The 15,984-nt window shown below is 40.9% G+C and overlaps 2 protein-coding genes across 2 annotated transcripts in view; both read right to left on the bottom strand.

Annotated features, from left to right (window-relative positions):
* The window catches only part of LOC119033719 (equilibrative nucleoside transporter 1-like), a 37,301-nt gene extending 28,782 nt beyond the window's left edge, over positions 1-8,519 (bottom strand). The window contains exon 1 of the mRNA XM_037124152.1: positions 8,377-8,519. The gene's annotated coding sequence lies outside the window, so the exon portion shown is untranslated. The remainder of the gene's footprint in view (positions 1-8,376) is intronic.
* A 4,367-nt stretch (positions 8,520-12,886) lies between these two features.
* On the bottom strand, positions 12,887-15,973 carry LOC119033483 (zinc finger protein 470-like). Its single transcript, XM_037123638.1, has 2 exons — positions 15,761-15,973; positions 12,887-15,261 (listed from the first exon to the last, which is right to left on the bottom strand). The coding sequence occupies exons 1-2, from the start codon at positions 15,933-15,935 to the stop codon at positions 14,261-14,263; spliced, it is 1,176 nt and encodes a 391-aa protein (XP_036979533.1). The 5' UTR covers positions 15,936-15,973; the 3' UTR covers positions 12,887-14,260.
* Between the last annotated feature and the right edge of the window lie 11 nt (positions 15,974-15,984).

The raw sequence follows: 15,984 nt of genomic DNA, 5'->3' as shown, positions 1-15,984 counted from the left end.
TGTTATGTTGTTATCAGTCGTGGTACAGTCTGTACCAGCATGTGGTGTTCAGGGGTTTCAGGGGTGTGTCAGCTCATTCCTTCGTTGTGCATGCACATATCATATTTACCATTCAGCGTACAGTGCGCGCGTGTGAGAGAGAGTACATAAACGTAAGTGTGTCTGCGTGCAATCAGATAAGGTTTGTTTGTGTACGTACGGCCCTGTATACATAACATCATCTGTTAAATCAATTCAGGAAATCCTAATTCCCCCGCTGATGGTCTCAGCTGTTAAAATACTTCTGCTCCTCTGTGTAAACTCAGCTCCTGAACATCTGAAGATCTTGTCTTTTTCTTTATTGATTTTTGTGTCTGTGTAAATCTGTTTAAAGATAATCCACATCAGTCCTCATCCTGGTCAATCCTTTTTATCTTATCTGAGCCTGTCAGCCATCCTGTTATCCTTCCCTGACGAGGAAAATCATCAAACACAGTTAACTGAGGGCAAGGTCTCTGTTTTTTTTTAAAGATTTTGGAGCACTGCCATTACCATGTTTTCTATGGCGTGGTTATGTCCATTTGACATCCTGTTTGCCCATCTGAAATCCATTACTCAATTGTTCTCTCTCTACTCCTGCGTGAGACGGCACCGCTGATATTTTCCAGTCTTGGGATTAAACCTCGACTGTTTGCGGGGCCGCTCCTCTTGTTTGCTTGTCTCCGCTGATCCTGGGGGCCAGCTGTTAAAGTCATCAGATCCAAGGGGACAATACTCAAGGTTATTATTGTAGAAGGAGACGCACATGAAAAGAAAAATAATTAAGTGATTAGCACAATGATGTGTACAACTCTTCCTAATGTTAGAGGTCAATTAGCCTATGGAAGGTGGCTGACAGTTATCAGCACTTTTTATATGGACTGCTCTTGAGTAGCTCAGAGGAAAACTGTCCTGAGTGACCCGTCGCAGCCCAATTTAAATGTTGTATTTTTAATCAATGTTTAACACCACAGATGAAACGCCATCAATCTCACTGTGTTGAGGCAGCGGTAGGCATCTCAAGACACATCTCCATACCAGTGAAAATATCACTAGATTAACTGATTTCTCATCTTCCTTTTTTAATCCTTTTACAGGTTTTAATATGTTCATCTGTTCTTAATTCCTCTCTCTGCTTTTGTTTATTTGTAATCCATTCAGATCTTTTATTATTTTTATTCCTCTTATGTTTTTTTCTGTTCTTAATTCCTCTGATGTGATGTCGTCTTCTTATCATCCTTTATTTGATTTTATTCTTTCATTATTATTTTTGTCCTTCATTTTCTGTGATCTTACCTGTTTTTATGGCTTTTATTCCTTATACCTGTAATGACTCATATTGTCTTTTGATGTCTTTACATTATCTGTTTGGCCTTCTGGTTTTGACTCACCTTGAACGAGGCTTCCTTGTGTTTTGGCTTGACTGTTGAGTGTCTATTCTGTATATTGTCCTCTTGAGTTTCCCACTTTGTAAACTCTGTCTTGAAAGGTGCTAAGTAAATAAGTTTATTATCATTATTAAAGAGAAGGAAAAGAAAGAAAAGAGGTTGGTTGGGTTTACCCATATCTGTAGCTTCACGATGAAAGTGCGACCACACATTTTTCATCCATGTGCATTAATCAAACCTAATTCTGTTCCAGAAGTATTTTCAGCAGCTGAAACTAAATCGTTCAGCTGCATGTGGTCCGCACGGTACTGACAGGATTGAGATGCATGTCCCAACAACTGTGTGTGAGAAACGTGTCACGGATCAGAGATGGGTTCAACTCCACGTTCCCACCGACCAAGATCTAACAGTAACATCATAATATCGCTATTAAAGACATTTGGATTCTCATAGAAAAAAGGTAACAAGCTGATTTAAAGTCAAATAATGATTTTTATAGTTTTCACTGTGCTGTATTTACTTAAGTCGCTGCATGGCTGTGGTGTCATTATACAGCGCAATGAAATGTGAAACCTTACTTTACACACAGAAACCTGACAGTGGTTGGTATTTACAGGAGGTAAGGCCTTAACGTTACACAACTTATAGCCTCCTTTAGATCTAGGCGAGAAAATGACTCACCTAAAGTTTTCTTTCTTGGCTAACTCCTTCAATTTTGCATATTAAAGTGTGTTTACAGGTCTTGCTGAGAACTAGTATGAAGCCTTGTGTGGCTCCAGAAGAAGCTGCGTGTGAGCTGAAAAATCACCTCCACTGATGTCACTCTGTGGCTAGGACGTTAAAGGAAAAACAGTCCAGTGGTCTAGCATTGCACTTTTTCTTCCTCTTTTTCAGAACTTGGCATCCACATCACTCTCTGGTAAACACTCTGATTGTGATGCAACCTCTCTGCTTCACTTGAAGCCAACCGATGTCATTGTCCTGTACGAACTCGCAATTGCAGCTGGTTGTTGTGATGTCGTTCAGCGCACGTTGGTTTTGATCAGCTTCACGATTAACAACAACTTTTCCCTCACACCAGTGAATCGTGGGTGAGAAAATTCCAAACATGAAGTCTGTTTTTTTAGAGACATAAAAGAAAAAAAAAACTGCTGATGAAGGACACAGATAACGAAAGCAGACTAATGTTGGCAAACTGTTGAGCAATTCTGAGGAGAGGATCTCCCCCCAGTACAAAGCCACTCTGTGGAAAGATTACATTCAGCCTCCTCTGGAGCCACTAAAGGCTTTATTCTATTTTTTTAACATATGCAGTAGTACTACACAAGACCTGTACACACACTTTAATGTGTAAAATTTGCAGAGTTACCATTTAAGTCTGAGCTCTGGCAAATGATTAACATTATCAGTCACTATTATATTTTTAGAATTATGTTGCAGTTATCACAAGAACTTACAATTTACCGTCAGAAACAAAGAAAAGCAGACAAGTCTTTAATATCAGAGGCTGTAAATTGTCTTTAACCATGTCAGCCTCCAGCTGCACTGTCGTGCGTCATGATCATTGAGCTTGTGAGCGCTGAGCAGACCAACCAGCTCGGATGACTAAACTTTGTGGAAGTTAAATTGTGGTTGTCTAGAAAATGAGACAGTCCAGTCAAAACAGCACAGACCTCAAAAACCGTCTCTGTATGCATGTTCTTCAAAAATGTACCAAGTCATAAGACTCAAGTGTAATTTCCTCTCTATGATGTGAAGTAACTTATAAATCAAAGAAGTGCAGCAATGTCTGCATACCTGAATCAGACAAACACACACATCATACCTTCAAGTATGACTTAAAAGCTACGTTTTAAAAAAGGGAGTCACTTCTTCAAATCTTGATATTGTTTTCATTGTCCTCTTACTTAAAATGCTTCTGCTGGAAATCCATTTCACAATCTTACTCAGCAAAATAAAGTCACAATTTTAGCCTCAAACTTGTGATTATCCTCTTCCAGCCTGTTCTTTGAGCTGCATCCTGACCTGTTTTAACCTTGTTCCTGCCTTGCCAGAACACCTGACTGCCTCGCCCACCTGCTCACCTGTTCCCACACCTGTTATCCCTGACAATGCACATACCGGCACATTTGCACCTGTTCCTAGTCAGCTGGGCTCAGAGGTTGGATGGGAATTCACATCTGCCTTCCTGGTGTCTTGGACCTCTTCCTGCATAAGTTCTTTCTTCGCCTGCCAGGTGTCCTCCTCTCTTCTTACTCTGAATAAAGACATTATCCTATCGTATCCATACAGACTTTGCTCTCAAGTTATTCTTTTGGGTAAACAGTCAATGGCAACACCACAAACCTCTGTCAACAAGTCCCCCATATCGTCAAACCTGATCTTGACTCCAATTCAACACCAAACTTCTGCATCACACTAAGATCACAAGCCAGTAAAGCTACAATTTCTTCAACAGCAACATGAATAATCAACAAAACGTATCATATCTCACATTACATTTGACTTGCGACAAAAATGTGACCACAGTTCCAGAGACCGGAAAATTACGCTCCCAATTTTTCCACAAGTCTGACGTTCAGTGCCAGTGGTGGAAACAGTGTGAACTCTAAGTGGAGAAGAGGAAAGTGAGGCTGAAGGTCAGGGTGGGGAATTCACTGACTTCCCCTGCAGGAGATCAGAGTTTCCCTGAACTTAGCAATACTGTATGCTACAAACAGATGTTGTAGAAAAACAAGAATATTCACCCTTCTGTTTGTTGTAAATACAAATCTCAGGTCTGTATCAATTTGTCAGATGTAATTTAGTAACTACTAAGCAAAAGTTCTTAGAGTTACATAATGTTAATTCATCATTTGGTCTATAAAATCAATTTCCCAGAGCCCAAAGTCACATCTTCAAATCATCCAACAGTCCAAAAGCCAAAGACTCTTCATCTACTATCATATCTGTAAAAGAAAAGCAGCAAATCCTCACATTTAAGGAGCTGGAATCAGCAAATCAGGTTTGCTGGAAAAATCAATTGTTGCTCTAAAATTGGATTAAAACTCCAATTGCAGAAATCCCATCACACTTATTTGCAATTTGAATTGCTTACGAAGAGAATCTGAAAATCTCTTTAAGTGCAAAAGCTGTGATGTCACATTAAAAAGAGTTTTTCATAAGAAGTCATTAAATGTCACAAACCGGGTCTCAAGGACCCCAAATAGAACATCAGGCTTAAACTTTGACACTTAACTGAAAAGTTGAAAATAATAATAATAATAATAATAATAATAATAATAATAATAATAATAATAATAATAATAATAATAATAATAATAATAATAATAATAATAATAATAATAATAATAATAATAATTGAATGTAGAATAATCCAACATCGATGTTCTGGTCTGTCAAGGTTACGCGTTCTGAATCTGGGCCACTCAGGACCAAATGGCAGTGACCCAGAACCACCACATTCCCACAGATGCTCTACAGATACACAGTAACACGCTTGTATGACTCTGCTCTACAAAATCCATGCAGGCAGAATCAAGAGACCTCCCCGTTATCTGTGAAAGAGTCAAATTGTTCCTCTTGAATATGAGGTTTGTCAGAGTCTCTTTGTTTGCACACTTCGGTATGAAGTCATAGAGCATTAGCAGCGCTGCTCCTAAAACACTCTGTGTTCACTCTGAAGCAGTGCATGAATAATGAAAAAAGAGACCAGTAAAGCCGCTTGGAACAATGACAATATTCGGATGTTATTTAAAGGTTTCAAATGGCAAACATATGTGCACATGTTTGAGATTACTCTGGGGCGTTTCCCTGAGCCAACATGGGGACGTCATGGAATATTATCCTGATGAAAGATGCCTTCCTTACCCCAACACAGTCTTTTATTGTGAAACATATTCAGTATACGTTATTGCCAGCGTGCTGAACAAAAACCTGTATGAAAATGTGCTGATGAAAGCCAAACTGACCCTGATTTGCCTCCTCCAAGTGCAACAAACTGATAAGTATTGTGTGTGTATGTAAGATGCTTTACTCTAGATGTAAAAACAAACCAAAGCTTATTTACTTATGGAGAGTTAATGAGACCGCATTCCAACGTGTTTAAACTAAACGGAAACTGCAGCAAGAATTATTTTCTGAACAAATATGCTCCAAAGTATGTTACCTCAGGGATTTTTTTTTCTTTTCTTTTCAGACTACAGGAGCTCTCTCTCAATCCAAGCATCCCTTTCTCCCTCAGTCTTTGACTCCTCAGGTCATTTTACATAGGAGAGAACAAGATACTGCTGATAAACAAAACAGCTGGAAGGACCACACACACACACACACACACACACACACACACACACACACAGAGTGCTAAAAACATCAGTCGATTGACCAGGAACATTTTTCATTATTGGGGTTTTACCAACACAATTCATTAAATTACTGAAATAAAAATCACCAGATACACCAACTGTCTGCTGTTGTCTACCTTCCTGCTCTTGCTTTGCCCTCAGTAAATCTCCGTGATTCATCAATAATGATGACCTTGTGTGCTGGAGGGCATCTGGCTGTGAACACAATGACGCCTTTGACGCCTCGAATCTTGTGGTCACCTGGTTTCCCCCCGATCATGTTACCCCACTGCATACTGATGAGCCGCGACCCTGCGACTGAACTTTTCTAATTATAGTCAGTTAGTCGTCACAGGACGCAGGAGAGAGATCAGGTGATTATGAGAGTAGCAAACAGGGATCGTACAGCTGTCTTATTGTTAACGCGAGGTGACGGCTGATTAGCAAAGCTGGTACCGTCTGTCTCACTTTATCAGGCAACACGGCTGCATTTAACTTCTAGCCTGTGAAGTCAGGTCAGCTACTCGAGAAGGTGAATGATTTTGCAGACAGAGGCCGATTTACTACTAGCAGGGAGGACAACTCAACCTGTGGAGGAGGTTTGTCAACTCTGACGATGTCGACGGGGTTATACAGGTTTGGGCTTGAAACTTGTCACAATGCGTCTCAACACGAACTGGAGGTTTGGAGACTGAAAGACATGGACATTCACCTACTGAAAAGATGCACCATTAGATGCGTTATGGGAAATGTAGTCCGATATAAAGCACTTAAAGTCAGGATATCTCAGCCTGCGCTGCTTCAATTGTGATCCCTCTTTTGTTTTAATCTCTGTCTCATGAGTCCCTCGTCAATATAAAAGTGCAAACCTCATTGCTAAAGCACCCTTTAACTGTTTTATCACCCAGATGTCTTAAAACTTGCATATTTCATCTAAATGTCATGAGAAAGAGAAACATTTGCAAATCAGTATACTACAGAAGTTTGTGCCTACAACTGTGATATAAAAACATGAGACACTCCTATAGATGAAACGTGCCTCGTCTTGCCTTGCCTCGAGGGTACAGAGACGTGATGTATGCAGTCAGACACCTATGCTCACAAAATTTAAAAAAAAAAACACATTTACTCCACAAGGGATCTTCGTAAGAGGATACATTTTTAGATTTATACAGGATCTGTCATTTCTACACTTCCCATTCATTGACATTGCGAGCAGCCGTGCAATGCATTCTGGGAGGCGTTGGGTTTGGAGAGACAGGATGTTATGCTGCCCTCACCTAAATTACATGAACAAGGAAGTTTTGACTACTTCACACAAATTGAAACAGCATAAATATGTAATCCTCAGAAACACATTTTGCTCAACTATTTTCTGAAGATATGGGAAAGTTTCCCATCTGAAATCTGGGAGTAGACAGCCCATAAGTGGTGCTCATCCAATCAGGTGTTGCCTGAAGGTGTTTGCATGGCTGTGGGAGGATGTAGCTTGTGTTGTCGAGCATGCTGAGAAGCTTTGAGAGCCCTCGCATCCAAAAACGCCCCTGTGGACACGTACCATACGACGCCTTTAAACACATTGAACCTTACACGCCCGCCATCACAAAAATATACAGTCAAGGCATGATGTTTTCCTAACCCCAACCAAGTATTTGTTGCGCTTTAACCTAAACAGAGCATCAGCAAAGTCTTGATACGACTATAAACTTGCATAAACCTTCATCCAGCATTCATCCAGGCGCTGGGTTGTCTGGCCATCTTGAACTTTCTCCTCTTTACGTGCCTGACGCTGCTCGCTGCATCAACGGAGCAGCTTATCACCGTGAGAATGGCAGCTTTCTCAAAGCCGCGGGACGTCTGATAAGTTAACAGCTTCAACAGTTATGAAACACACTCCACCAACATTGCATCAAGCACAGGAGGGGGGGGAGGGTGGCTCTGAAATGTGTGTGAAAACAGAAGTGTTTACATGCTCCAGTAGTGGTTTTTAGCTCAGTGGGGTCTATTCTCGGAGCTCTTTCATGATGGCCCCCACCCCCTGTCGTGTGAGTGTGTGTGAGTGTGTGTGTGTGTGTGTGTGTGTGTGAGGAGGATCTATATTCTCACACTGTCACCTGCTGCGATGGCTCAGCTCGGACAGTGCCCAAGTCTCAACCTTTGGCCCCCCACAGCAACTTCGTGTCCAAAAGGGAGGTCAGCTTTCAACTTCCTCCGCAGCTACAACAACACAGGGAGCTATCACAGGTCTTAATATAGAGTATCAAAGCTGCAGCACGCATGTATGATATCACATATCAAGCGCGGCCATCAGTAAATACCCAGAGTCCCACATCCACCTGCGCACCCTCGGCTCTGCCATGCGCGCGCCACGTCCAAAAAAAAAAAAAAGGCGCACTGCGACTTTGTGACCATTTGACCTTGCCACCGTTTTACCTGGAGCTCCAGCACCTCTCTGGTGGCAAACATCTGCATTCGCCGAGCAGAGAGCAGCAACCATCCACTCTCCTCCCCCGCCTCCTCCTCCTCCTCCTCCACCCCCGCCATGTATCAGTATTTTCGGCAGGCTGTGTCAGCGGACTGAGCACCGTGCTTCATTCTCTCTGCCGTCAGGAGGAACACACACTTACCCTCGCGCAGCCGGCCTGAGATGCCCTCACATCCGAGCAGCACGTCGGTTCTGAGGCAGCAACCTTCATGCGTTCACTCATCCGTCTGTCTGCTCCCCTCTCGTCTCTTTCAGCGGCAAAACTCAACTCTACGCTCCGCATTCACACAGCTGGCACAGCGTGAGGCAGGGGGGGAGGAGGAGGAGGAGGAGGAAGAGGGGGACGCACTGGTTAACAGCCCGACAAATAGCAGGCCAGCTGCTTTACTTTGAGATTGTCACAAATAAACCCAGAAGATTATGATCCTGTTGAAGCATGCGTCAGAATCCAGAGCCAGATATACTGGGTCAGAGAGAGAGAGGGGGGGAGAGAGGGAGAGAGAGAGAAGGGGGCACAGTTAGAGGTATGGAGGCTCATTTCAGACAGGTAGAGATAAAATAAACAAAAACAGGAGAGAAATCCAAATAAACATAAACAACAAGTCTGCATTATGAGTAAAAGTTAAAATGAGATAAGTCATAATTTTTTTTTTTTGGGGGGGGGGGGCAAAATTATGAGATAAAAGGTCTACATTATTAGAAAAGGTCGCAATCATGAGAACCAAAATGTCAAAATGGGATCAATTAAAGTTGAAATTATGATATGTAAATTTGAAACTACGAGCTAAGATGACCTAATCATGATATGATAAGTCAAGATAAAAAAAATGAAATAATATGTTAAAAAAAAACATAATTTTGAGATAAAAATGTACATTTATAAGTTAAAAAAAAAGAAGTAATAATTACATAAAAAAAGTCTACATCATGAGAAAAGGTCATAATCATGAGACCAAAAATGTCAACATGAGATTAAAAAGGTCAAAATTATAATATGTAACTTTGAAATTAAGAACTACAATGTCATTATTATCACATCAAAAGTCTAGTTTATTCTTAAAAGTCTTAATCATGAGTTAAAAAGTTGAACATTTGAGATAAAAAGTAAAAAGTGGGACATAAAGAAGGCATCACTTATCTCCTAATTTTGACTTGATTTATCATGGGATTTGTTTGTATTAAATCAAGGCTAAAATGTCATCATTGTCTGTTCATCATTGACAGAAATGGGCTTCCATATTAAAGTTCTTCATTCATACAATAAACCGCTCTCTGGATCCTTGACCCCGCTGGATTTCACTGCCGTGTTCTGTTTTTTGTTTCAACGGGACATGGTCAGGATGGATGGTGGGCGCATAGAGCTCAGCACTTAAATACAGTTGACCACACATATGTTTAGATCCTGACATCCCACGTGTGGTTAGCTTCAGGCAGCTCTGGTCAGAGTTATGGAAACTTGGGGGTTCTCGTTGACTTGGATGAATTGATTTGAGTCACATATCTGCCGGTGAAGACAACAGAGCTGCATCCACCAGTGAGACCCGGTGACGAAGAGACTGCAGATGGAACGTCCGAGTTGTGTTATCTGAAAATAATCTATTGATCACAGTGTTATTGAGGGAGGAAGTGACTTGTGCAATGCTCAATGTTTTAAGGAAATGACATTTGAAGATCAGAACAAACAAGCTGATTGTTCTGCAGCACACAGGAAGAGTTAGAAATGTTAAAAGCGGTTGTGGTCGTGACATATTGCCAAGGAATGGGCTCGAGCCCGTGCTTCTTGTCTGCGTTCCTCGCTGAAATCATTTTGATAAACCGCGCTGCATAAATAAAGTGGGAGCTGACAGGCGAGGCATCACTTGATCCGCTTATCAGATGTGTAAAGGGCAAGTGTGTGGAGGTACGTGAGGAAACAAATGTGTCGTGGAAAGAAACCTTGCCACAGTAACATCACCAACAGCAGCAGCAGCGTCAGTCATTCTCCCTGCTTTTAATAGCAGAGCTGCTAGACACATTGAAGCTGCAGTGTGTTGGGATTAGCAATAGAAAGTAAACAATAAGGGGGAAAGAATCATCTGGAATAGCTCAAGCTTTTTTTTTTTTTTTTCCTCAAAACAATCTGTCTTTGAATTTGCACCGTGCATCTGAAACATCCACTTGCAGACTGCAAAATCACTAACAAGTATTTCTTCATCAAGGCATGTCTTCTCTGCTCGTGTTTCTGCACTCCCACATTAAACAGATGTGTCAGAATGATATAAAAATATGAATCTGTCTCCGGAGGATGCCCACCAGATGTTGGCTGTCCGCCTCTGTGCCAAACCCGCTCTGATTCTGTCACAACTCCCCCCGACTCCATCCATCTCCTCTGCACCAGAAAACTCCCTTCTGGATCGCCTCCATCCACACCTGGCTGGAGATCTGGATTCCCCTTTCAGATATACTTTGGACTCACTCGGCGCTGCGGAGAGACTTCGTCGGGTTGGGTTTGGAGAGTAACTCAATGACCCAGTTATGCAACTGAGGGCCAGAGGAATTCCTGATGATTGAAATTCTCCGTAACAGCTTGTGGGTGCAAAATGTCACTCCTCACACAGAGGAACTGCCAAGCTAAACCCCCCTTCTTGAGTCTGACCCACATAAAGAATATCCCCACAATTCCCTTGGGTAAGTTTCACATAATCTAACTTCACAGAAGATTAACCTCTTGCCCTCCTTTCCTCAGAAAACTATGGTCCAGTTTTTCTTAAATCGCCATGTTCTGGGTCAGATACATACAGAGGAATTTACGGTACAGTAGTCTAACCCGATTTGTAGATTTAAATGATTGGATCCCCATTAAGGCTAGACATGTGGGAAACCGTTCCCAAGGATGTGGTAGTTTTTGCTGGTGATCCAGCGGGGTTACATAACCAGATTATAGAAGCTGGTCCTAGTCTTGGGGGTCACAGAGGCCTGATTAGCTCTTTGGCTTTGCAATCTAAAATCTGAATTGCCTGAAGCAACTTCGCAAACTCTCAGATACCTGAATGAGCTCCTGTTTCTGGGTGAGATTTTCAGGCCACCGGCCAAAGCTTTTAGGTCCATAAAAACTCACGGGTGACTGCATGTGCGAGTGTAATTTTGTGGCTGAAAGTGAGAAGTTAATTATCAGTTCAGATAAAATCTTCAAACAACATTGGACCTGCTCTCCACAGAGTCTGTGGTTTCATGAAATAAGATTTGACTTCACTGGGCTGTCCTGGAACTGAACGTACCAAACATCAAGCTGATAACACAAACATACTTTGTGTATAATTCATAAATACTTTTTAACAGCTGAATTGTGTCAAAACAGTCAAGAAGTTGGACAAGATGTATGATTTTTGGAGACTCTTAAGGGGCCCTCACTGACTTGCTAGATAAATGAAGGCTCCTGTAGTGCCCCCTGCTGGTAAAAATACATTCCTCTGCAAGCTGGATGGTTTTTGCATTATTTATTTATCTATTTATTTATTTTTCTATGTATCTATCTTGTTTACAGAAAGTAAAGTGGGTATGTATGTATGTATGTGTGTGTAAATATGTATTAATGTACCGTGAGGGGTAAGTGAATGCTGGTGAATACATACTTAAATCATTATAACATGTATAACTAATTTTGGTAATAGTACATGTTTATAGAAGACAAAAGAAAATGTTGTAAGTACAGTGTAGTGGTACAGTCACATTGAGTCAATGTGTATGAATAAAATAATGTAAATTAAAGCAAATAGTATTATAAGTTTTGGAGAATAAATTAAATCTCAGACTTTTTATCTGTTTTAGCTGTTCTCACGGGAAAATAAGGTCCCCAGAACACTGTTTGAAGCTAAAAGATGGCAGGGTAAAACAGGATGAAACTGTTTGTCCATCACGGTCAGTTTGTTTATTCAGTTTATTCAGGCATAAACAAAGACAGTTTATTTAGTTTGTTTAGGGGTAAAAAAAATGTTTTTAAAAAACTGTATTTCTTTTTGCTTCCTAATGTAAAATGTCTGTAATGTGCTTTAAAACATTCTAGGAACTTTCTTTAAAAGAACTGGGCAATTTGCAATTGACTAAAGAGAAGGGAATAACTGAACACAGTCTTTCAGTGTGATCAGAGGTGTTTGTACACTCACCCTGGAGGTGAGGTCACATGTGTCCCTGAATGTGACTCTGGAAGTGATGAAATCCCATCAGATTTAGGGCTTAAAGTCACATCTGTATTTAGAGCTGTCTGCCTGGGATTGGATCACCCACAATGCATTTTAGTGCTGACATCAGCCTCCAAGTGGGACAAGGATTGCGGTCGTTACGCAACATGAACTTCTGGGCAGAAGCAACCTCACGAATCACTGAAAAACACAATGCGAACATGTTTCCCCTCATTTTAGGCCTCTGCTCAAACTGACCTCAAAACTTTTTGTTATACCTCAAAATGTCCACAAGACTTTGAAAAGAGGCCTTTATGTAACATTTATGCTAAACAATTGTTTCTATGAGGGTCAAGGGGTTTGGCAACAGGAAGCATTCCTCATGTACGATGGTTTAGTGCAGTCTGGATAAAACCTAGTAAGCAAAAACAAAGTCATAAAAAACTTTCCATTTGTTTAGGCAAAGGACACAAACACACAAATTAGACATGGACGCCTGTTTGATATTATTTTACCCAAGAGTCAACAAGAATTTCACTGTTTTTACTTTATAATTCCTCTTTTTGCTGACGACCCCCTCGAAGACCTCACTTTGAGAAACCGCAGGTTTAAATATTTAACTATTTCAAAACTATATTAACAAGTGTTTTTTGGCAAAGATTTACCCACTCAAACATCAGACGGATGAGATCATTGGAAAAAGAGTGTCCATAAGTCCAAGTTGAGTCAAAGTAAAGACTTTATGTTAAATATTACCTTGGTAAAAGTGAGAGTTGCTAAATTTGAATAAAAATCTTAAAGTGTCTGATTAGATGCTCTTAAGTATCAAAAGTTGTTTTCTGGAGACAAAATACTTGATTAAACCTAATTCTTAAAACATGGTAAAAAACAAAAAGTTCTTCCTGCTCCAGTTAACTAATTCATTTTATTCATTGTTTACAGCCAATCTGAGCTAAACCACAAAAACAGCTGACACAGATTTACCGTCTGTCAAAGTCTGGTACATAGAAAACAAAATGACTAAAATAAGTATGCATCTGTGACGTCACAAAGATGTGGACGACTGACGAGGTGTTACAGTTTATTGTCTTGTTGTTAACAGCAGTGTTATGACTCAAAATAGGAACTCTTAACCAACTGGGTTCTGCTGAAAGTTAAAGTTACTCCCCCTCACCAAATAAGAATAATTTTATGATTCTTTTTAGGATGACAACCAGCTGCAGAAGTCTTTTCCCGCTAACTAGAATTTAAGAACTTTACAAAAAACAATTTGTACTTGAGAATATAACTCTTCATAAATGATGAAGGTGATATGATGAGATGAATGATTTTTGACAATAAAAAACACGGCAGTGAATTATCACCCCTCAGTGGCTACTCCTGCTGCTGTGAGCACATGAAAAGTAATATTATCACAACAGAGCTACTTTTACACTTAACTGTAAGTAGAAGAGGTGCAGTGACTTATCAATAGTTGACTGGTTGATTTAAATAGTATTCCAAGGCAACTATTTTGATTCTTGATCAATCAGACAAGTTCATCTTCAAGCAAAAACATCAAACATTTGCTGGTTTCAGCTCCTTAAATGTGAGGATTTACTGCTTTTCGAAGAGTCTTTAAGTTCTGGACAAATGAAACTATTAAGATGTCGCAACTGAGAGGGGATAAAATAAATCTTTTAATTACCCAATTCACTGTGAAAATAATATATCAATTAATGTAATGGTTAGCTTCAGTCTGTAGGTGTAAGGCGCTTGATAAATGTGAACTAGAGGAAGAACGTTTTTACCAACTTTTATGTTGGCTGGTTAAAGTTTAGGTTTTGTGCTTAGAGGTTTGATCAATCTGGCCTCCTGTGGATGACAAAGTCAATATTTCTGAGCGTGAGTCCTGAGGTGGTATTTCAGGTGTGTGCTCTGTAGAAACCCTCTGCCACAGATTTCACAATGGTGCGGTCTCTCTCCCGTGTGGGTCCTCATGTGCTTCCTCAGATGTCCACTGTGGGTGAAACTCTTACGACAGAGAGAGCATCGGTAAGGCTTCTCGCCCGTGTGAATCCTCATATGTATCTTTAAATCCCCTTTCCGGCCGCACTCTTTCCCACAAACGTGGCAGCGGTGCAGTTTCACCCCGGCGTGGCTGGCCATGTGTTCGGTCATAGCGTTCGTACTGCTGAGGTGTTTCCCACACATGTGACAGCAGTTCGACCCCTTGTGTGATTCCAGGTGCGCATTGAGACTTTCAGTAGACTCGAAGGTCTCTCCACACACTGCACAGAGGACATCTGCATCCTTTGAATGAATGCGAAGGGCGTGATTTATCAGGTGCCGATTGGAGGACAAAGATTTGTCACACAAATAACAACGATAGTCAGCTGCGACTGGATTTTGACGACAAAACTCAGTGAAACCGATTAAAGGCCTCTGACTTAGGTCCATCTGTGAATGGTTTGCAAAACTTACAGCAGGTCTTTCGTTTTCCCTTCCATCTTGGACTCTCTCATTCTGGATCAGAGTGTGTGAAGTTGAGGCGAGAGGTAGATCGAACTCCACAGTTTTAATTTCCCGCAGCTTCTGAAACTGCTCCTCAGTTTCGTCGTTCTGAGGTTGTAAAGGCGGTTTTGTGTCCTCCCGTTGATTTTCCTTCCAGGCAAATGAATGAGGTAGATATGAGTCAGAAGCATCACTGAACTCTTGGACCTCCTCCTCTTCTTCGTCCTGCTGTTCACTGGCCCAGAGTTCATGATATTCCTCTTTAATGTGTCGAGGCTCGGGGTCCATCTGACAGATGCTGCTGCTCGGGTCCTGCTCACATTGCTGCTGCTGCTCAGGGGGAGGTTCCTCTTTACACATGGACAACTGATGATTGTCTGGGGAAAAGAGAAAATAATTGAATAGATACCGACACAAGTGACTTGTTTCTCATTTGAGAAACCAAATAAAATCTAGCCTTTAGTATTAGAGTTCCCAGTCTGCCCGGTTGTCCTCTTGGATCCACACTCTTTACTAATTTACCTTTATCAGATAATACTATTGTACTATTGTACATCCCTCCTCTGTGGCTCTGTAAAGTTTTTTTGTTTTTTTTAAATAATTACATATAACACAATTAATTTGATTTGCTGATTTGGAAAATTGGACATTAATGTCTGACTCATTACCGTGTAGGACATCTGTGAAGGGTTAGGGGTTAGGGTGCTGCACTAGCTTATAACTCAACATACTTTTTAAAAACACACACAGTCACATAGTCACGTTACAAGAAGCAACTATACAAGTTAACAGCAATTTACACAGTGACATGATGCTTCTGGCCATCTATTCTAGTCCAGTCTGACATTGTCAGGTGAGAAAATAAAATAAACACACCTGTCCTCTGATTTGACTCCAGCAGCAAACATCTGAGCCGTTCAATCTCTAGTTTGGAGCTGCAAGCTTCCTCCTCGTATTTTACGATCGTTCTCTCAAAAACCTGAATTATTTCCTCCGCAGCGGCTGTCAGTCGCTCGTTGACGACAGCCCTGAGAAGCAGCCGAGCAGACATTTTACAAAAATGACTGTTCTATGAACTGAATAACCGCAGAAGGAGATCC

The sequence above is a fragment of the Acanthopagrus latus genome, chromosome 15 (genome assembly GCF_904848185.1).
Source record: "Acanthopagrus latus isolate v.2019 chromosome 15, fAcaLat1.1, whole genome shotgun sequence".
NCBI classification, from domain to species: domain Eukaryota; kingdom Metazoa; phylum Chordata; class Actinopteri; order Spariformes; family Sparidae; genus Acanthopagrus; species Acanthopagrus latus.
This window is presented reverse-complemented; position numbering and strand designations above follow the sequence as displayed.

Coding starts and splice junctions, on each gene's coding strand:
- LOC119033483 (XM_037123638.1), bottom strand. CDS start 15,935: ATGTCTGCTCGGCTGCTTCTCAGGGCTGTCGTCAACGAGCGACTGACA. Junction 15,262..15,760: donor GGAGTCAAATCAGAGGACAG/GTGTGTTTATTT, acceptor TCTTTTCCCCAG/ACAATCATCAGTTGTCCATG.